At 42.8% G+C, this 22,551-nt stretch overlaps 1 protein-coding gene and 1 long non-coding RNA gene across 2 annotated transcripts in view; one reads left to right on the top strand and one right to left on the bottom strand.

Annotated features, from left to right (window-relative positions):
- Window positions 1–294: 294 nt before the first annotated feature.
- The window catches only part of LOC146548258 (ribonuclease inhibitor-like), a 34,489-nt gene continuing 12,232 nt past the window's right edge, over window positions 295–22,551 (bottom strand). Inside the window, exons 4-5 of the mRNA XM_085265044.1 lie at window positions 1,336–1,509; window positions 295–660 (exon numbers count right to left, since the gene is read on the bottom strand). Coding sequence (XP_085121170.1) covers window positions 651–660; window positions 1,336–1,509 — 184 coding nt within the window. The 3' untranslated portion in view covers window positions 295–650. The remainder of the gene's footprint in view (window positions 661–1,335; window positions 1,510–22,551) is intronic.
- On the top strand, window positions 11,444–12,021 carry LOC146548259 (uncharacterized). The gene is made up of 3 exons (XR_014890919.1): window positions 11,444–11,561; window positions 11,707–11,762; window positions 11,894–12,021. It is a non-coding gene; the product is annotated as an uncharacterized LOC146548259 (long non-coding RNA).

Genomic DNA, 22,551 nt, shown 5'->3' with positions numbered 1-22,551 from the left:
TTTATACACCACAACACAACGACAGGCGTAACTCACACAAACGGGTAACATGAGGCTCAGATGCTTTGGACGTGTTCACATATACTGGACACAGAATGATGAAGATGGAGCTGCAGGAAGGAGGAAAAGAGGAAAAACACAGAAAAGATTCACAGATGTGGTGAAAAAGGACACGACAGCTTCTGTTTGTTAGTTTGGTTTTTCTTTATTTGGTAAAGATTCAGAAATAAAGAGAAGATCACATGTTTGAATATTATATTAACGTTCTGTAATTACAACAAGTTGTAAAATCTTTCCAGAGTGAGACAGAGACTGTGCAGAGACTGTAGAAGGACAGAGCAGCAGCAGAGCAGTCCAGATACACTGATGATCCTCTGTCAGATCCAGAGGGACACACAGGGCTGATGCTGGACTCTACATTGTGTCTGACAGTGGAGCTGTTCTCAGAGCAGTTCACTCTGCAGCACTGACAGTCATCTGCACTTCATTCCTCTGTCAGTCACTGCTGGATGAAGCTCTCCTCTCCACCTCCCAGTAACATGGCCCAGTCAGAGCGTCTCTACACACAAGCTGCTGCTGCTTCAACCTCTCTGGATCATCAGGACACAGCTGCTCCTCTCTCAGCACACACACCGTCCTGTTTACCATCATCAGCTCCACCTGCAGAGAGAAGGAGGAAGAGCAGAGGAGATAAACGAGTGTTTCCAGAGACTCTTCATCAGCTGTCAGTCAGTGATGCAGCACATCCAGTATAAAGAGCAGCAGGGACGTCAGTGCTGGGACTGTACTAGGACTCATTGTTGCTTCACTTTTTCTAATCTTTGGATTTTTATTGAAGTTGCTGAAAATGTTTTTCCCTCCTAGTTTGAGTTTGGACTTTCATTCATTAGAAGAACCTTGGTGTGTCCACTCTGAGCTCTGTAGGAACCCCAACAACAAGCCCAACAATCCAGATGGACGGTTCCAGCTGTTAACTGGAGGAATTCCATCCAAACATCTGCTCTCACTAAATTCTTCCTCACCTACAGACTGTGTTCTTCACTGCTTTAAACTTGGAAATCAATGCAGTCATTGGCCTGCGTGCTGCTTTGTTCAGAGAGCTGATTGGCTGTTGACAGTGTTTGATCAGAGCGTGTCAGCCGTTACTATGGTGACCATAAAGGTGAGAAACAGGAAGTGTTTGTGTCCAATCCTGAAGCCTGTCACCGTTCTCCTCTCACAGCTTCACTGAGAAGCTGCAGCTTTACAGGAAACACTGGATCTTTGTTTCATACTGACTGTGTTTAGTACAATACTGCTGACAGCACCACCCACTCACTCCATCACTCTACTGACCCCAGAGTCTCCAGTCTGTAGTCTGGACTCTGCTGAAGATCAGACAGCTGCTTCACATCTGGATCCTTCAGGTTGTTTCCATACAGGTCCAGCAATCTCAGATGGGAGGGGTTGGACTTCAGTGCTGCTGCCAGATAATCACAGCTGATCTCTGACAAACCACAGTCCTCCAATCTGTATAAAGAATGAAAGATGTAAGTTTATTAGACAAAGTGCTTGAAATCATTCAGTGTTTCATCATCTGTTCAGAGCTGAAGAAGGTTCAGAATGTAGAAGTTTAGAAAATGGAAACTCCAAACAGCTGAAGCCAACAGGAAGCAGCTTCAAACAGGAAACTGTGCAGAGTTTCAGACTATATGTCCTGATGCAGCCAGTTGGATTTTGGAGATTTGAATCTCTGTTCTGTGACTAAGTCCTTGAATCATTTCTTCCAGTTGGTCCAACACAAGGGCGCAGATTTGTTTTAGTTATTAGTTCACAGAGGCTGTTAAAATTATACGTCTAACATTAAAATGTTGGTGACACAATAATTTCATCCTAATGGTGCTGACATATTCATAGGGTTAATTTTTGCGACAAAATGTCATGAGGTAGTCATTATTTTGCAAATATCCACCTTGTAGTGCAGTTTGCACAAATTGTTTTAAAAATGCACTCACCCTACAAACATTACTGATGAGTCAAGATCTGCACAAACTGACAGACACACTGAAGCAGCTCCACATTTTATTCTTATTGTCATGTTTGTCCTATTTGTCAGGTGACAGAAGAACCAACACAAAGCTCAGAGAGCAATGGTGACACAAGATCACAGGTGGAATTGGATGATGACTTGTTGGTTCATGACTGTATTTGAAGCACATGTGTGACTGCATGTATGTGGAATGTCTCACTGTTATTCATCAGGTGACAGAGGCAGCTCTGCCATGTTGTAGCTCAGAGGTGAAGAGGCGAGGTCACAGGTGACTGGCTGATGAGTTGGTGCTATAGATTAACTAGTATTTATTATCATGACAATTGTTAGGCTGCTGCTGTAAATTGATTCATTAGTGTATGTTTGACAAAGAATCTGAATTGACATGTCTCACTTTTTATATGGCACGAATCAATGTGTAATTTTATCAGGTGGCAATATGTCCTAGTGCAGTCAGAGGGGAGGAGCCAGGGCCAAAGGTGAGGCACATCAAGCACAGAATAATAATTGTAATCTGAGGATAAAACGCAGGTACTGAGGCTGAAAGAAGCCTCAGTGCTCTCAGAAGACTAAAAACATGGGTAAGGTCAACAGTGACTCAAATGAGATTAAACAATGCTGCTGTGTGTCCACCAGGAGAGACTGGACAGTATAGATGCAAAACCAATATGCCAGCAGTTTATCTCAGTTAATGAGAGGAGCAGGCCTGTGTTTGGCTCCTTCACATAGTGGACATTGAGTTGTGTGGGACGCCAGTAGTCCATGTCTGTTGCTGTAACAGTAGTTCATGTTTAGAATAAAACATCCCAGCTCACTGATTTGATCGGAGCAATAGTGCCTAAAATGTTGCATAATTTTGCTGAGAGATCTTTTACTTTGTGGTAATCTTAGACGAGTAGTTTTATGGACAAAACCCACCAGGTCATTCAGTGTTCCCTTAGTGCCAAAATATAACAGATGTTGGTGTTATAACTGAAGTAATGTTGTTAAGTCCTTAAAGTCATATTCTTTTATTGTCATGACTCTATTTTTATTTTTGTATGATACCTGACTTATATGGATTATGGCTGAAGTAAACTAAAGCCTAAAATACTTTAGTCAGTCATTTGTTTAATAGTAATTTAACATTATATAATTCACATATAAAACTATGAATTGTGATTTTAAATGGTTTAAAAGCATGTAGAATAGCATATGTAGGCAAGTATATTTCTCCTCTTTTTATTAAGAAGCCAAAACAAAAAGGGAAAAAAAAAAAGAAACAGGGCAGAGTTCGGTGGTTGAATTATTCGTCCCCACCAATGGCAAAACCAAATCTACGCTTTTGGTCCAACAAGACAGACTAAGTATTGGACATGTGTTGTGGCTCCATCAGGGGAGCTTCTAAATGTGATGTGATGGCCCCTCTGGGTCTGTCAGGTCACAGCACTGAAGAGAGCTCAAACTGGGCACACAGCTGTTCCAGTCTGGACCAAAGACTCTATACTGGGACTGAGGGACTGCTTTGACTGCACCCACTGGGACTTTTGAAAGGCTCATGTTCTCCCTTAGATCATCAATTTCTACTGACATTTCTTTCTGGGAAAAATGGGGATTACTTTGGAAACAGGAAGTATTTTCCCCAATAAGCAGCCCTGGATTAGTAAATCACTCCAACATGTTCTCAGGCAGAAGAAGCTGTCTTGTTATGAGGGAGAGAAGAAAAAGATTGAGGCACAGAAACCTGTTGAAAGAGAGATAAAGTAGCTAAAATCAGGTGTAAAAGTAAAGCAGAGGATGAGCTGAATAAAGGACACTCAAGGCTGGCTTGGAAAGGAATGAAGTCCATGGTGGGGATGCAGAACAAGGAGCAAAGATGAATGTGATGCTGAATCAGCAGAAGACTTGGACTCATTGGATTCCAGCTTTGATATCATTGATTTCAATGAAGAGCTTTGTGATTGTAGCAAAGGGCTGGTAGCTCTGAGAGTCCCACTGATGAGGTGTTTGTGTGGAAATCTCTTAGTGGGACCAAAGAGAGAAAAAGCCCTGGTCCTGATGCTGTGGGAGGGAAATGATTGAAGTGTGCTGTGAGGAACTGACTGGGAGATTTTCACACATTTTCCAGTCCTCCTTGGAACAACAGGAAGTTCCCAGCATATGGAAACAAAGGTTAAGTGTCCTATGGCACTCAGTGATGATGGTGCTGTGGCCCCACCACCTCCACCTCTTTGTAAAGGAACTAACTGTAATCTGAAGCTTCAAATGGAACTAAGACTTCCTCCACTAGGTGGCAGTGTCTGATGAGAAAGTGTTAGTGGAGCTGGCCTGGAGTCAGAAACAGGAAGATGCAGGATTTGGGCTGAAATGGGCAAAAGTGGTTAGCACTAGTGCCTTAGAGCAAGAAGGTTGTAGGTTGAAGCTTGTTGGTCAGCTGGGCCTTTCTGTGGAGGTTGGATGTTCTCCCACAGTCCAATGAAATGCTGCTTAGGTTCATTGGTGCTTCTACATTGGCTGTAGGTGTGGATGTGAGGGAGTGCTTCTCTGTCGCTCTCTGTTGGCCCTGTGATGGACTGCTCACCTGTGCAGGTGGACCACGCCTCTTGCCCTATGACAGCTAGGGCACAGGCTGCAGCCCTGTGAGCCTAAGCTGAATAAACAGTTAGCAAAAATGATCCATAGATGGCCTGAAATCCCCCAGTTAGCAGTTTGGTAGATAGCTATGACATGCTAATCCCATCCAGCAGCTGTATTCTACCTGTAAGCTGATCCCTGCTGAGCCAAAGCACTTTTTCATATACAAATTACAACCTTTAATAGAAACCTATTGGTCAGCATCTTATTAGCCTGCTGTTAGCTTCATTCCACAGAAAACTGAGAGAAACTAACAGAGTTGATAAAGAATAAAGAGAAATGTGCTGATTTAAAGCCTTTGAAGTGCTTCAGATGATCTCTGTCCACTTCTGTCCACTCATTCATTCATGTAAGCTTTCTAATGCAGCTTTGATCTTCACAGTCTGCTTGATGAAACTCATTCTAACCCTGAATGTCAGAGTGTTCCTCCTTCTCTTTCCCATCATTCATGCTGGCAGTGGAGGAGATTTGGATGTTGGACTGTGTTTTGGATGATGTGTGTATGTTTGTGTTGGACTGCTGTCTGTAAAGCAAACGCACATTTTGCTTTGGATTTCAGTGTCACACAGACTTTAAGGTGCAATGAAGAGTTTGAGAGTTTCACAGTGAATTTTCCAGTGGAGGATTTTTCTTCTTCTTTGAAGGTTTGAAATGTGAACATTGTTCTGCTGCAGTCAATGGACTAAACCAGAGAAGAAGACAACAGACTTTACCATGAAGATCCTCAGTGTGGATCAGTATAATATCAGCCTGATGTCTGCAGTTTAGTGTCAGCACAACTTTCACATCATATTCATCTCAGCACAACTAAAACATGCTGACTGACCCCAGAGTTTCAAGTTTACATCCTGGACTCTCCAGGAAACCACACAGATGCTTCACTCCTGGATCCTGCAGCTTGTTGTTGTTGAACAGGTTCAGCTCTCTCAGATGGGAGGGGTTGGACTTCAGTGCTGCTGCCAGATAATCACAGCTGATCTCTGACAAACCACAGTAACTCAATCTGTATAAAGAATGAAAGATGTAAGTTTATTAGACAAAGTGCTTGAAATCATTCAGTGTTTCATCATCTGTTCAGAGCTGAAGAAGGTTCAGAATGTAGAAGTTTAGAAAATGGAAACTCCAAACAGCTGAAGCCAACAGGAAGCAGCTTCAAACAAACACAACAAGAGAAAAAACTCTGAATGTTTCACATTAAAGTCGTACATTTCTCATAAAAACAGGACAAAGACTTGAAAAAGTCGTGTTTTTCCTTCCAGGAACCACATGGCTTCACTTTTAAAGGTGAAGTGTGACAGAAATGGACATATTTGAAGTCCAACACCTTTTTCCAGTCACATTATTAAAGCAGACAAACTACAAGCTCATTTTCATTCCAACAAGTCATCTTCTGACCTGGACTAACAACACTGATGTTCTTTCAGTGTTGCACTTTGTCGACGCTCCCTGAGCCTCACAGCCAGCTGCACATGGACCAGCTGACATTACCCAGCATTAGAGGCGGCTGTAAAAAATTCATGTTCCCATTTAAATGGTTTTAATTTGAATAAAACGATGTTGATTCATTCAATCCTGAATCGATGTTTAATATAAATGTATTTTGCCAGAATCTCAGGTTAAAGCTCACAAACTATTTCAACAAGCAGCAAACAGATAAAACAGTAAATGAGAGCAGCTAAACACACAAAGATGGAAACACAGAGCGTGGATCGTTCACTCGACGGCACGTACACGGACACGCCGTCGGGGCTGAAAGTGGACAGCTCACAGATCCTGAAGCTGCAGGTTTCATCTGTCTCCAACCAAAACTGAGTGAAGCAGCAGCAAAAGAAGATCCAAACTCTGCTTCACGTTTGATAAACATGCTCATGAATTCTCTCTGACTTTGGCTGTTCCTGCCTGCACAGCTCTCTCTCTCTCAGTGTACTCCAAGAACAGCTTCAAACATCTGTTTCTGCATCATTCACTGTTTATTAGCCACCAGTCTGCTGTTGTGTTCAGTGCTGTCGGCCTCTGACAGTAAAGCCTCATTTCTGCTGTTCCATGGAAACTTTTTAAAATGATGACAGATTACAAACTCTCAGCTGTGTCTGTAATCAAACCTCTGTAACTTTGCTTCACTTCAGCAGCATCAGCTCATGTTCACATGTTGCTTCATGGTTTGCTTCAGTTTTTGATCGACTGCAGAATATTTTGAAGGTTATCTGCTATAAAAAGCCAGAAGAGGAAAATCTGCTTCATGTGTTTCTGTTTGATCCTCAGTGACTTTGACACAAAGGCCTCTGCTGTGATGATCACACCTCTGATCAAGTCTCACAGTGTCACAACTGATAAATGATCAGAGTTAGAATATTTCTGACTGTCTGCTGTGTGCCGTGACCTTTGACCCTCTAAAGACAGTCAGCTGTGGATTATTCATTGTTGTGTCTGATACTTAGAACTGTGAGGAAGAAGCTACACAGTTAATCAGGGTCCCCTCTCTCTGAATCAGCAAAGGTGGGCAGGCCGCGTGTGGGCCGCGGGCCATACGTTGAGTATCACTGTTTGAAATGTGAACATTGTTCTGCTGCAGTCAATGGACTAAACCAGAGAAGAAGAAAACAGACTTTACCATGAAGATCCTCAGTGTGGATCAGTATAATATCAGCCTGATGTCTGCAGTTTAGTGTCAGCACAACTTTCACATCATATTCATCTCAGCACAACTAAAACATGCTGACTGACCTCAGAGTTTCAAATCGACATCGTGGATTCTCCAGGAAACCACACAGATGCTTCACTCCTGGATCCTGCAGCTTGTTGTTGGAGCTCAGGTCCAGCTCTCTCAGATGGGAGGGGTTGGACTTCAGTGCTGCTGCCAGATAATCACAGCTGATCTCTGACAAACCACAGCTCTGCAATCTGTATAAAGAATGAAAGATGTAAGTTTATTAGACAAAGTGCTTGAAATCATTCAGTGTTTCATCATCTGTTCAGAGCTGAAGAAGGTTCAGAATGTAGAAGTTTAGAAAATGGAAACTCCAAACAGCTGAAGCCAACAGGAAGCAGCTTCAAACAAACACAACAAGAGAAAAAACTCTGAATGTTTCACATTAAAGTCGTACATTTCTCATAAAAACAGGACAAAGACTTGAAAAAGTCGTGTTTTTCCTTCCAGGAACCACATGGCTTCACTTTTAAAGGTGAAGTGTGACAGAAATGGACATATTGAAATCAATGATATCCAAGCTGGAATCAAATGAGTCCAAGTCTTCTGCTGATTCAGCATCACATTCATCTTTGCTCCTTGTTCTGCATTCCCACCATAAATATAAAGAGGCAAAACTCACGTTTTCCAAAATCCTCTTTAAGCTTCGACAATAAAGGAAGATAGTTTTATACAAGTCTTTGTGGTTTTCTTGTCACCCAGATGCCCGAGTACTTAAACTTCTTATAGCTGGGTTTAAAAGGGGCTAAAATACACAAAACTCCCCAGTTGTCGTACAGATACACTTTGCCTCGCTCTTCCCAAAATTCACTTTATATCCAGAAATTGTCCCAAATTCCTTAAGTATGCATTAAGGTGACCTTGAGGCTCTTAAAGGCGCCTATAAATAAAACGTATTATTATTATTATTATTGTAAGTCTATCCAAAAGTTTGTGGAGGCTGTTCGATGGGTTGGAAATAAATAAAATCATGTCGTCGGCATAAAGAGAGACTTCATGTTCGATACCCCCTCGATGTTTTCCCTCAACACCAACACATTGTCTCAGAGCAACAGCTAGCCGTTCAATGGCAAAAAGGAGACAGAGGGCATCCCTGTCCTGGGGGGCAGATTATTGTTAGTCTGGACGGCTGTTAGAGGGGAGCAATACAATACTTTTATCCAAGATACAAAATTAAAGACACATTTTTTAAGCGTATAAAAAAAAATCCCATCTCACCCGATCCAACGCCTTTTCTGCGTCAAGCCAAATGACAGTTTCCAATGTATCACCTTTAACATGGGTATAAATGATATTTAATAGAGCTCTAATGTTCAAAAAAAGAGTGCCTAATAAAGCCCGTCTGGTGAAATAATGGAGGACAAATACTTGTGTAAGCGACGGGCCAACACTTGAGCCAGGATCTTGGTGTCTGTGTTGAACAAAGATATTAAACGACATGAACGACAATCTAAATGGTCTTTTTCCTGTTTTACAATTAAACACATCACTGCTTGATGCATTGTTGGAGGCAACGACTGTGAGAGGAAGGATTCTTCAAAAGTTGATTTTAACAGTGAATTCAGTCGGTCAGAAAACTTTATGAAAAAATCAGATGGATACCCGTCGGGGCAGCAGATTTTCCAGACTGCATGCTCCGTACGGCCGTTTCAATTCCAACATTAGAGACAGGTTCCTCCAGACTAGCGATCGCATCTTCTCCCAAGGAGGGAATATCAAACACCTTATTGAAATCATTGTGGATCTCAAGGATAGTTTGGTTGTCTGTAGACCTTATTCCCTGGTCATTGTAGATCTCAAGGATAGTTGGTTAGCTGTTCTTAGTCGTAGCTGGTGAGCTGATAACTCGCCTGTTTTTCCTCCATGTTCATAAGCGTAGCTGCAACTTTGACTCAGCCTGTTTTGTAGATATGAGATTGTATTCAGTTTGTCATTGTAACCGCTGTGTATATAATACAGGCTCAGGAGAGTGGCTGTACACAGCATGTAGTTTAGTCATTTCATCAGCTAACTGAGAGAGGCGCTCGGTCGCTATTTTATTCTGTTTGGCACAAAATGAAATTATTTGGCCTCTCAGATGCTTTTAGAGATTCCCAAATGACTGATGATGATATCTCTGGGGTCTGATTGATAGAAAAAAATCTCTTTGAGACCTTTTGTAACTGACAAACTCTTCATCTGCTAACAACACTGAGTTGAATCTCCATGGCTGATAGTTGGAGCAGGCATCAGGAATACACATTGAAAAAACAAGAGGAGAAATCACCAGTCTTAGAATCACATTCTGTAACTAAAGGGAGACGTTTTTCTATACAAATATATGTTTTATGGACATTAGAAAAAAAGAGTATTGACGTGAAGCAGGATTATGAAATCTCCATACATCAGCCAGCCCATAATTATCAAGAAAGCTCTGAATGACGCATGCTGACTTTGGACTAAGTGTACTTTTGTGTGAACTGTGGTCCATAGCAGATAATGAGCAGTTTAGGTCTCCCTCAAAGATGATATTGTGTGATGACATATTGGGGAGCCGCGCAAAGACATTAGTGAAAAATCTGTGGTCGTCCCAATTAGAGGCGTAGATATTTGCTAAGATCAAAGGAAAACCATAAACTATATTTTCTGCACTTAAAATCCTGTAATTTTCTCATAAATCGACAGTGCGTCTTATGGATGAATTCTGGTTGTGCTTACTGACCTCGAACCGATTTTATGTGCTACACGGCGCTCAGAAACCTTTCAAAAGATGTTTTGGTACGACTTTGCTCAGCTACGAGGCCGCACCGCTTGATGGATTGTTGGAGCATTACAGCTACGAGGAGCCTCGCGGAGTGATACGTACTCTGCTTCAACGTAATATTACTGTATTGAGTGTGTATAAGGACCATAAATGGCACCTGTAAGAGACACGGTTACAAAGAGGATTTCAAACTCCAGGCTGTCAGTCACGCAGTAGAACCTGGGAACAGAGCAGCTGCTTGTTATTATGCTCAGCGTCTGTTTACATTTTGACTGCACGATTGTGAGCTTTTTGTTATGCACAAAAACAACAGTTTTCTTTTATTTATGGAGCATTATTATTTAATAAATGCTGATCATTTATTCCTGAGTAATTGTTTCATGTACATCTACGCTGTATGTTAATAAATGTGCCTGTGTGAGATTTGGGACACAGCTTTGACTAAGAACTCTCTTTTTGTTCGTACTTTCTGGCTTTAAAAATATCGAGATATATATCGTATATCGCCATCCAGCTAAAGAATATCGAGATATGAACTTTGGGTCATATCGCCCAGTCGTAATATTGCAATAGGTTGTCCGTTAAACTCAAGCGGGGCTTGGGCCCTGGCACGGCGTAGCCACACAATCCTGGTAGTAGTGACGCTCGGCTATGACGGCGTGCGGGTTACCAGCTGGCTTTCTCAGGATAGGGCTCCTGTGTGAGCGGTCGACAATAACGTCTTTATCCATACCCAGCACTTCACGTAGTAGCACGGATACGGCCGTGGAGGAGCTCGAGTCCAGGCCCTCTGGGATCCCTATGATGTGGATGTTAGCTCTCCGCTTCCTGCCTTCATCACATTTATCCTTCAGGTCAGACAGCTCCTCCTTCATACTCTCTACTGTAGACTGCAGGGTGGTCACCTCATCGCTCCACATTGACAGCCCATCCTCAGCTTCTTTCACTGTAACCTTTACTCCATCAACTTCGCCGCACGAGATCGCACCGGGGCTAAAATATTCACCTGCTCAGCTGTTTTTGATCAGTTTGTGTCATGGTCCTGAGTCTGAGGACTCGGTGTATTGTGTTTCTTTATATTATTTAGTGATGTGACGTTCTGTATCGAGGCTTCGAAGCTTGTGTCGAGTAATGGAGGGGGCGTTTCCGCGATGCGCGTACAGAGGCTTGCTTCATATATGGGAGGAGCTGAAAATGATGACGTCCGAAGCCTCGCTGCCCGGCTGTACCACGTGACTGGTTCATGAAGTGGTTCGAACTTTGCCGCGAGATATGACAGCGATACAAACCCCTCAGACTTCATTCAAAATGTAGGTGTTTGATGGAGAGCTGCGGTTAGTGAGAGTTTGGAGACAGTTTGGAGGTTTATGAGAGTGAGGAGAGAAAGTCAGGAGAGAATGGAGCCAGCTAAGAAGAGGAGGATGTCCTCCCCTGTGTGGGAACATTTTGATCTTATTCCTCCCAACAAGGTATGCAAATTTCTACAGAAGATGTATTTTCATAATACTGATGGTGCAATACAATTTATGTTAAGCTGTCTGTACTTTTGTACAAGGTGAAGTGTTTGCTATGTGCCAGGGAGCTGGGATATAACAACACCTCATCCATGCTTAGGCACTACAGAGCTTTGCATGAGAATAAGGGGAACACCGATTGTGGAGCAAGACCAGGTGAGCCATCAAATGCCATGATAATATAGCATGCAGTAATGTTACTAAATGATATAACAATATTATACAGCTGTAATAAGTTACGTGTGTGATATTTATATTTGTGCTTTGCCTTTATTGTCTTTCCTCAGGAGAACAATCTCAAATAGATGAAGACCTGGTTACCATGGTGATTGAGGACTCCCAGCCATTTAGCATTGTGGAGGACAAAGGATTCAAAAGATTTGTTAAATCATTAAATCCTAGCTATGTTCTCCCCACTAAAAAGGACGTAAAAGCAGTGAAAATGTAGTTTTTACAGAATAAAATGTGAACAGGCAGGACTGAGGCTCAGTGTGTAGCTGTCCATACCTCAACGTTACAAAAGCACAACTACTGTCCACACCCCAACCACACCTCACCTCACAGTAAATGATCATTTCCATTTTAAGCATTTCCAAATGATCATTTTCCATACTGCCAGTATAAATATACACAGTATACTGCCATCACTACAATATAGATGCTTTACACACTCCTTTTGTTGTTGACATTCACAGGCTGTGTGCAAAAGGCCACACTCTTCAAATTCATGCCAACTAATATTTTTACGTCCAGTAGGTGTCCTACTAGAGCAAATGAAGCTTCAAGAAGCTTTGCGCTGGGGTGAAGCAATTGGATGAAAAGCTTCAGTGCTTCATGAAGCTTCATCTGCCCATCACTAATATTATTCTTTGTTCTCGGTTATTCTGTTTTGTCTTTTGTTTAGGTTTGCTATGTGTTAGTGGTTTTGTTTCATGCCTGCTTGTGTTCTCTCTGTCTGTCCATGGTGTTATTGTGTCTGCTCATGAGTCTGCCTGTCAAGTTCAGTGTCCTGTCTGGTTCTCTGTGTCTGTTAGTTTCCTGTTTTATTCTGAAAGTTCATGTCTCATGTCAGTGTGTTCAGTTTTACCTCTCCCCTGTCTCGTTAGCCTAATTGCTCCCAGCTGTGTCTCTCTCCTGTGGCCCATTCCCTGATTACTCCCCGTGTATTTAAGCCCTGTGTTTTCCTGTGCTCTCTGTCGCGTCGTCTTTTTAATTCCATGTCAGTCTGCATTATTCTGTTACCCGGTATTCATTCTGCGTCTCTCTGCCATCTGTCTTTGTGCATTTTGCTCCTCCTCCCGTGCGTGTTTGGTTTAAGTTTTGTTCGTTAGTTTTCCCAGTTTAGGTTTGTTTACTCCCCGCTCTGCTCTTCCTGTTTTGTCACCTTCTCACTGCTGTAAATAAACACTCACTCGCACCTCATCCAGTACCTGCATTTTGGATCCTTTTTTCATACACCACACGACTGCTCCCAGCCGTGACAGTTTGAGCCTGTGTGGAGGAACGATGTGATGCTATAAAGACATCATCTTGTCCAAATGATGTTGTTCCAACACGTGTTTAAAAAGATTTTAAAGGTTGTTGGTTCCGACATCTTAGCGATTTTTAACAGCAGTCTTAGTTCAGGTGTTGTACAGCCTGTTTTAAACATGCTGTTGTACAGCCTGTACTAAAAAACCTGATCCGTGCTACTACGTGAAGTGCTGGGTATGGATAAAGACGTTATTGTCGACCGCTCACACAGGAGCCCTATCCTGAGAAAGCCAGCTGGTAACCCGCACGCCGTCATAGCCGAGCGTCACTACTACCAGACTCAGACTCAGCTGTGCTTTTGGATCTGACCGCTGCCTTGACCACAGCATCTTGATCTCACCATTGGAGCATGGCGGCATCAAGGGCGCTCTATTAGACTGGTTCAGCTCTTTTATTAAATCGCATTATTACATTTGGGGCTTATATTTGACGGCAATTTGAAAAACAGCTGAGCTCAGTTGTACAGCGGTCTTTCTTCAAACTGAGCTTTTATCTAAGGTGAGATCATTTCTATCTTTTAAAAACCTTGAACGGGCGATCCACGTTTTCATGACGTCCCAGCTGGATTATTGTAACTCCTTATATGTTGGAGTTAGTGGGACCTGCCTGGCAAGACTGCAGCTGGTCCAGAAAGCTGCAGCTCGTCTTCTGACACAAGCTCAAAGACATTTATCGTCCCAACAACCACATATACGCTGGTCCCTCGCTGTAACACAGTTCACCTTTGGCGGCCTCGCTGTTTCGCTGATCTTTTTTGTGCAATTTTGCATGTTTTTGTTTTTTACAGCGCATTGTGTTCTGCGTCCTGATTGGCTGTAGACCATTGTCAGCCAATCTCGTGCCGTGTCTCCTGTACAGTACAGAATGTGTTCAAATTTACAGCAGTGTGACTCTGCAGTGCTGCACTGTATGTTTGTACGTTTTGTCCCAACAAACAACAATGATGATGAGACGTTTTGCACCTGTGGTAGCAGCCAAAGGCAGAGGAAGATGCTGACCATCATAGTTTCAACAAGGAGGCAAAAAGGTTGTAACTGTCCACAACAAGAACATCGTAAGGATGGAGTCAGCTTTGGCTTTGTGGCTCAGTGACCGCAGGAAAAAGAACATCGTGCTGGACACCAACATTATCTGCAGAAAAACTCAAAAGCTTTATGAAACTTTACCTGACAGCGAGGAGCCCAGGCCATGGACGAGTGCTCCTCACACAGAAGCTCATTTAATGCCAGCAAAGGCTGATTTGACACGTTTCAGAAACACTTTGCTTTCACTCTTTAATAATGAACTTATTTTTCTATGAAGGTTTGAACTTTGTTTAAACAAGAGAGAAAAGTGTGAAAATGTTCATGCCTGTCTGAGAAAAGTGTAGAAAGTGTGCAGTGAGGGTTTAACTGCCTTAAAACTTCTATAATACTTGTAAAACATAAAGCTGCTACTTCATTCTGAGACTTATTTTTAGAACGTAACTCGATAAACGAGCGACCGCAGTAATGTATTGTGTTTATTTTGAAAACTCTCAACAGGATCTTCAGATTTATTTTGAAAGCTTTATCTGGAAAACACAAACACATAAGCAGGAAACAAAGAGCGTGATATGAAACGATAGACGTTTTCATATGGTCATCATATATACATCGTTCTATCGAACAGCCCCAGCTCCTGCTGTCAGTCTCTGTAAATCTGCTCTGAAAACACATTTGTATTCACTGGCTTTTAATACAGCATGAGAGTTATTTGATATTTGATGTGTGATATTAATATTAGGAGTTATTTTAATAGTTATTTTGGATTCTTGTACAGCACTGTGGTCAACGCTGCTGCTGTAATTAATGTGCTATAAACACATAAACAATCTGCAGTTAAACATCCAAAACTAAAGATGTGATCGCTGCCTTTAGAAAATGTGCTGATGCACAAGATATCAGCTCCATTAAGGTGGAATGTGGCCGTGTTAGAAACATGTTGGAAGAAGTTTGAAGCTGAAACTGTGAAGCTGAGAGTGAAAGAGCTCCAGCGTCTGTCACAGGAAACTTTCTTATTTCCACACTGATGAAAGCATCAAGCTTTGATTTCCTGCTGCTTTTATTGAGTCACACTGTGAAACTGAGCCACAGCTGAACCAGCATCCCTGTACAGCAGACACTTACAGCGCTTGGCTGCTTCCATTGGACCCTCTGCACAGTTTCCTCTTCTGGTCCCAAAGTGCAGAACAACAAGGTTTCAAACAGCTTCGTTCCAGCAGCATCAGCCACAGACATGCAGAGAGAATCCTTTGGTTGTGTTGTGTGTTTGCATATGGATGTAGCACCACCGCAGAGACGTGCTGCAGCTCTGTTTAGTTACACAGCTGACAGCAGAGGCTGTAGTTTACTGTTACCAACATGGAAAACTGAAGCTTCACCAGCTGGAGCTACAGAGCTGGAGAACAAAGGAGACTGAGAGGCCAGAATGATGTGGGAGGAAACATCAAGAGCCTGTTTGAAAGGAGACACATGTGGATGCTGTGCCAGTCTGTGGTCTGTCAGAAGTCAGCTGAGTCACACTGCAAGAAGCTGCAGAATCTCAGAGGAGGAGATTTGGAAGTGTTTGTGGGACAAACTGGACTCAAAGAAAGAAGATGTTTGTGAAGTCTTTGGTGGAGGTGAGCAGTGTGAAGCAGAACACATGCAGATGAATCAGGAGGGAACAAACTGAGTGGGCGGAGCTGCCTGAGCCACGCCCACACAGACACAGCTCCTCTCTGGAGCTAAACATCTGCTTCATCTCAGTCTCTTTTCTTCATCCTCCACCTCTCTTTTCTCTTCTTCAGTGTTCTGCAGCCACGGAGCCTCACAGCCGTTAGCACGCCCATACCTGAGCAGCTAGCATTACCCACCATGCCGTGCAGCAGTGTCAGTTTGTAAATGTGCAAGAATTCCTGCTCTAAACTGTTTCACAGAGTGCTGTGTGCCGTGACCTTTGACCTGCTAAAGACAGTCAGCTGTGGATTATTCATTGTTGTGTCTGATACTTAGAACTGTGAGGAAGAAGCTACACAGTTAATCAGGGTCCCCTCTCTCTGAATCAGGAAAGGTGGGCAGGCCGCGTGTGGGCCACGGGCCATACGTTGAGTATCACTGTTTGAAATGTGAACATTGTTCTGCTGCAGTCAATGGACTAAACCAGAGAAGAAGAAAACAGACTTTACCATGAAGATCCTCAGTGTGGATCAGTATAATATCAGCCTGATGTCTGCAGTTTAGTGTCAGCACAACTTTCACATCATATTCATCTCAGCACAACTAAAACATGCTGACTGACCTCAGAGTTTCAAGTTTACATCCTGGACTCTCCAGGAAACCACACAGATGCTTCACTCCTGGATCCTGCAGCTTGTGCTTAGTCGAAGACCAAGAGGAGTCATTACTCAGGTCCAGCTGTCTCAGATGGGAGGGGTTGGACTTCAGTGCTGCTGCCAGATAATCACAGCTGATCTCTGACAAACCACAGTCCCTCAATCTGTATAAAGAATGAAAGATGTAAGTTTATTAGACAAAGTGCTTGAAATCATTCAGTGTTTCATCATCTGTTCAGAGCTGAAGAAGGTTCAGAATGTAGAAGTTTAGAAAATGGAAACTCCAAACAGCTGAAGCCAACAGGAAGCAGCTTCAAACAAACACAACAAGAGAAAAAACTCTGAATGTTTCACATTAAAGTCGTACATTTCTCATAAAAACAGGACAAAGACTTGAAAAAGTCGTGTTTTTCCTTCCAGGAACCACATGGCTTCACTTTTAAAGGTGAAGTGTGACAGAAATGGACATATTTGAAGTCCAACACCTTTTTCCAGTCACATTATTAAAGCAGACAAACTACAAGCTCATTTTCATTCCAACAAGTCATCTTCTGACCTGGACTAACAACACTGGTCTCTATGTGCAGCTGGCTGTGAGACCAGTGCTCAGGGAGCGTCTACAAAGTGCAACACTGAAAGAACATCACACACTCATTTGCTTCCAGCACTTTCACACAAACATCTACTGTCATTATTGTCACCAAACTCTGTGGATCCTTTATTGCAAATTCAAATGGGATCAAATGGTCAGACAAAAGAGGGTTATGAGGAAATATGATGAAATGTTGTGTATTAGCAGCAAGTTATTGAATCTTTTTCCTCAGAAACCAAACAAAATGATTGACAAACATGTTTTTACAAACTCAGTGTTGGACTTGGATCAGCAGGATAAGCTGATGTTTAAAGGCATTTGAGTCTCGCTGTATGAGAGTCCAGTTCTTACTCAATATTTATGGATGATGTTCTTTCAGTGTTGCACTTTGTTTGGCACAAAATGAAATTATTTGGCCTCTCAGATGCTTTTAGAGATTCCCAAATGACTGATGATGACATCTCTGGGGTCTGATTGATAGAAAAAAAATCTCTTTGAGACCTTTTGTAACTGACAAACTCTTCATCTGCTAACAACACTGAGTTGAATCTCCATGGCTGATAGTTGGAGCAGGCATCAGGAATACACATTGAAAAAACAAGAAGAGAAATCACCAGAGTCTTATAATCACATTCTGTAACTAAAGGGAGACGTTTTTCTATACAAATATATGTTTTATGGACATTAGAAAAAAAGAGTATTGACGTGAAGCAGGATTATGAAATCTCCATACATCAGCCAGCCCATAATGATCAAGAAAGCTCTGAATGACGCATGCTGACTTTGGACTAAGTGTACTTTTGTGTGAACTGTGGTCCATAGCAGATAATGAGCAGTTTAGGTCTCCCTCAAAGATGATATTGTGTGATGACATATTGGGGAGCCGCGCAAAGACATTAGTGAAAAATCTGTGATCGTCCCAATTAGAGGCGTAGATATTTGCTAAGATCAAAGGAAAACCATAAACTATATTTTCTGCACTTAAAATCCTGTAATTTTCTCATAAATCGACAGTGCGTCTTATGGATGAATTCTGGTTGTGCTTACTGACCTCGAACCGATTTTATGTGCTACACGGCGCTCAGAAACCTTTCAAAAGATGTTTTGGTACGACTTTGCTCAGCTACGAGGCCGCACCGCTTGATGGATTGTTGGAGCATTACAGCTACGAGGAGCCTCGCGGAGTGATACGTACTCTGCTTCAACGTAATATTACTGTATTGAGTGTGTATAAGGACCATAAATGGCACCTGTAAGAGACACGGTTACAAAGAGGGTTTCAAACTCCAGGCTGTCAGTCACGCAGTAGAACCTGGGAACAGAGCAGCTGCTTGTTATTATGCTCAGCGTCTGTTTACATTTTGACTGCACGATTGTGAGCTTTTTGTTATGCACAAAAACAACAGTTTTCTTTTATTTATGGAGCATTATTATTTAATAAATGCTGATCATTTATTTCTGAGTAATTGTTTCATGTACATCTACGCTGTATGTTAATAAATGTGCCTGTGTGAGATTTGGGACACAGCTTTGACTAAGAACTCTCTTTTTGTTCGTACTTTCTGGCTTTAAAAATATCGAGATATATATCGTATATCGCCATCCAGCTAAAGAATATCGAGATATGAACTTTGGGTCATATCGCCCAGTCGTAATATTGCAATAGGTTGTCCGTTAAACTCAAGCGGGGCTTGGGCCCTGGCACGGCGTAGCCACACAATCCTGGTAGTAGTGACGCTCGGCTATGACGGCGTGCGGGTTACCAGCTGGCTTTCTCAGGATAGGGCTCCTGTGTGAGCGGTCGACAATAACGTCTTTATCCATACCCAGCACTTCACGTAGTAGCACGGATACGGCCGTGGAGGAGCTCGAGTCCAGGCCCTCTGGGATCCCTATGATGTGGATGTTAGCTCTTCGCTTCCTGCCTTCATCACATTTATCCTTCAGGTCAGACAGCTCCTCCTTCATACTCTCTACTGTAGACTGCAGGGTGGTCACCTCATCGCTCCACATTGACAGCCCATCCTCAGCTTCTTTCACTCTAACCTTTACTCCATCAACTTCGCCGCACGTCGCCGCCATGCTGTTAGCGATCTCATTTCTCAGTCCTTGCACGTCAGCCCTTATATTGTCAAAATCTTCTTTCAATGCATTTCTGACTTCTTCTTTTAACAGCGTACTAATGTCCTCTTTAATGGATTGAAGAAGCTCCAGTTTTAGAGCAGTAGGATCCACATCACGCGCGTCTGTTGAGTCTGCTCTTCAGCGGCCGTAGAGCTGGACGCTGCCCTTTGGCCATCATCGATACTCTCGCCCGAGATCGCACCGGGGCTAAAATATTCACCTGCTCAGCTGTTTTTGATCAGTTTGAGCCTGTGTGGTTTGATCAGGTGGAGGAACGATGTGATGCTATAAAGACATCATCTTGTCCAAATGAAGTTGTTCCAACACGTGTTTAAAAAGATTTTAAAGGTTGTTGGTTCCGACATCTTAGCGATTTTTAACAGCAGTCTTAGTTCAGGTGTTGTACAGCCTGTTTTAAACATGCTGTTGTACAGCCTGTACTAAAAACCTGATCTGGATCCTCTGTCCGCTCAAACTTCAGGCCTATTTCAAAGCTTCCCTTCCTGTCGAAGATTTTGTAAAAGATTATATTTGTTCAGCTGCAATCTGTTGTAAAGGTTTCAGTCTGGTTTTAAAGCTCTTCACAGCACTGAAACTGCCCTTTGAAAAGTTCTTAATGATCTTTTATCAGCCACTGATCAGGAGACTCAGCTGTGCTTTTGGATCTGACTGCTGCCTTGACCACAGCATCTTGACCTCACCATTGGAGCATGGCGGCATCAAGGGCGCTCTATTAGACTGGTTCAGCTCTTTTATTAAATCGCATTATTACATTTGGGGCTTATATTTGACGGCAATTTGAAAAACAGCTGAGCTCAGTTGTACAGCGGTCTTTCTTCAAACTGAGCTTTTATCTAAGGTGAGATCATTTCTATCTTTTAAAAACCTTGAACGGGCGATCCACGTTTTCATGACGTCCCAGCTGGATTATTGTAACTCCTTATATGTTGGAGTTAGTGGGACCTGCCTGGCAAGACTGCAGCTGGTCCAGAAAGCTGCAGCTCGTCTTCTGACACAAGCTCAAAGACATTTATCGTCCCAACAACCACATATACGCTGGTCCCTCGCTGTAACACAGTTCACCTTTGGCGGCCTCGCTGTTTCGCTGATCTTTTTTGTGCAATTTTGCATGTTTTTGTTTTTTACAGCGCATTGTGTTCTGCGTCCTGATTGGCTGTAGACCATTGTCAGCCAATCTCGTGCCGTGTCTCCTGTACAGTACAGAATGTGTTCAAATTTACAGCAGTGTGACTCTGCAGTGCTGCACTGTATGTTTGTACGTTTTGTCCCAACAAACAACAATGATGACGAGACGTTTTGCACCTGTGGTAGCAGCCAAAGGCAGAGGAAGATGCTGACCATCATAGTTTCAACAAGGAGGCAAAAAGGTTGTAACTGTCCACAACAAGAACATCGTAAGGATGGAGTCAGCTTTGGCTTTGTGGCTCAGTGACCGCAGGAAAAAGAACATCGTGCTGGACACCAACATTATCTGCAGAAAAACTCAAAAGCTTTATGAAACTTTACCTGACAGCGAGGAGCCCAGGCCATGGACGAGTGCTCCTCACACAGAAGCTCATTTAATGCCAGCAAAGGCTGATTTGACACATTTCAGAAACACTTTGCTTTCACTCTTTAATAATGAACTTATTTTTCTATGAAGGTTTGAACTTTGTTTAAACAAGAGAGAAAAGTGTGAAAATGTTCATGCCTGTCTGAGAAAAGTGTAGAAAGTGTGCAGTGAGGGTTTAACTGCCTTAAAACTTCTATAATACTTGTAAAACATAAAGCTGCTACTTCATTCTGAGACTTATTTTTAGAACGTAACTCGATAAACGAGCGACCGCAGTACTGTATTGTGTTTATTTTGAAAACTCTCAACAGGATCTTCAGATTTATTTTGAAAGCTTTATCTGGAAAACACAAACACATAAGCAGGAAACAAAGAGCGTGATATGAAACGATAGACGTTTTCATATGGTCATCATATATACATCGTTCTATCGAACAGCCCCAGCTCCTGCTGTCAGTCTCTGTAAATCTGCTCTTAAAACACATTTGTATTCACTGGCTTTTAATACAGCATGAGAGTTATTTGATATTTGATGTGTGATATTAATATTAGGAGTTATTTTAATCGTTATTTTGGATTCTTGTACAGCACTGTGGTCAACGCTGCTGCTGTAATTAATGTGCTATAAACACATAAACAATCTGCAGTTAAACATCCAAAACTAAAGATGTGATCGCTGCCTTTAGAAAATGTGCTGATGCACAAGATATCAGCTCCATTAAGGTGGAATGTGGCCGTGTTAGAAACATGTTGGAAGAAGTTTGAAGCTGAAACTGTGAAGCTGAGAGTGAAAGAGCTCCAGCGTCTGTCACAGGAAACTTTCTTATTTCCACACTGATGAAAGCATCAAGCTTTGATTTCCTGCTGCTTTTATTGAGTCACACTGTGAAACTGAGCCACAGCTGAATCAGCATCCCTGTACAGCAGACACTTACAGCGCTTGGCTGCTTCCATTGGACCCTCTGCACAGAGCTTCAGTTTCCTCTTCTGGTCCCAAAGTGCAGAACAACAAGGTTTCAAACAGCTTCGTTCCAGCAGCATCAGCCACAGACATGCAGAGAGAATCCTTTGGTTGTGTTGTGCGTTTGCATATCTGCTGTGTTGCTTTGTGAGGATGGATCATCTCCTGCAGCTCCAGATAAACAAGCTGGACCTGAACCTGGTAGCTTCACTTAGAAGACACTTGTGACGGGAACGTGTGAGAAGTTTTGTGCAGACAAGTTTGGATTTAGAGTGTGGGACGAGCTCTCCACAGTCTTTGTGGAGATCCACATTCTGCATACTGCCTGTGAGAAGCTGCAGACATTTGTCCTCCAAATCCACTGAGCAGCTGCTCGTGGTGGTATTAGCTTCATGTGTGCGTGTTAGCATGAAGCCTCGGTCACACTCTGCTGTGGACACGGTCACGGACAGCTGGACGCCTGATGGACGAGTCGTCCTTCCTGTTAAACTTCTTTGAGCATGAGAATAGCATGAGAAGCTCAGTGGACACTGTTCAGTGTTTTAACTCTCGCTTTCACTTCAGCTTCACCAACAACAGCACAAGCAGAGCAGCCCACTGCCTGCATGGCTGGGACAGCGCCCCCTGGTGACTGTAAACCACTACAACATGTAGACGGCCGTCTGCAGGCTGGATGTAGCACCACCGCAGAGACGTGCTGCAGCTCTGTTTAGTTACCCAGCTGACAGCAGAGGCTGTAGTTTACTGTTACCAACATGGAAAACTGAAGCTTCATCAGCTGGAGCTACAGAGCTGGAGAACAAAGGAGACTGAGAGGCCAGAATGATG

Source organism: Mchenga conophoros, linkage group LG23 (assembly GCF_057382185.1).
Source record: "Mchenga conophoros isolate Kocher_MC1m ecotype Shallow Benthic linkage group LG23, M_conophoros_male_GT1.1, whole genome shotgun sequence".
NCBI lineage: Eukaryota > Metazoa > Chordata > Actinopteri > Cichliformes > Cichlidae > Mchenga > Mchenga conophoros.
Note: the sequence above shows the minus strand (reverse complement) of the source record. Positions and strands in the feature narration are given on the sequence as shown.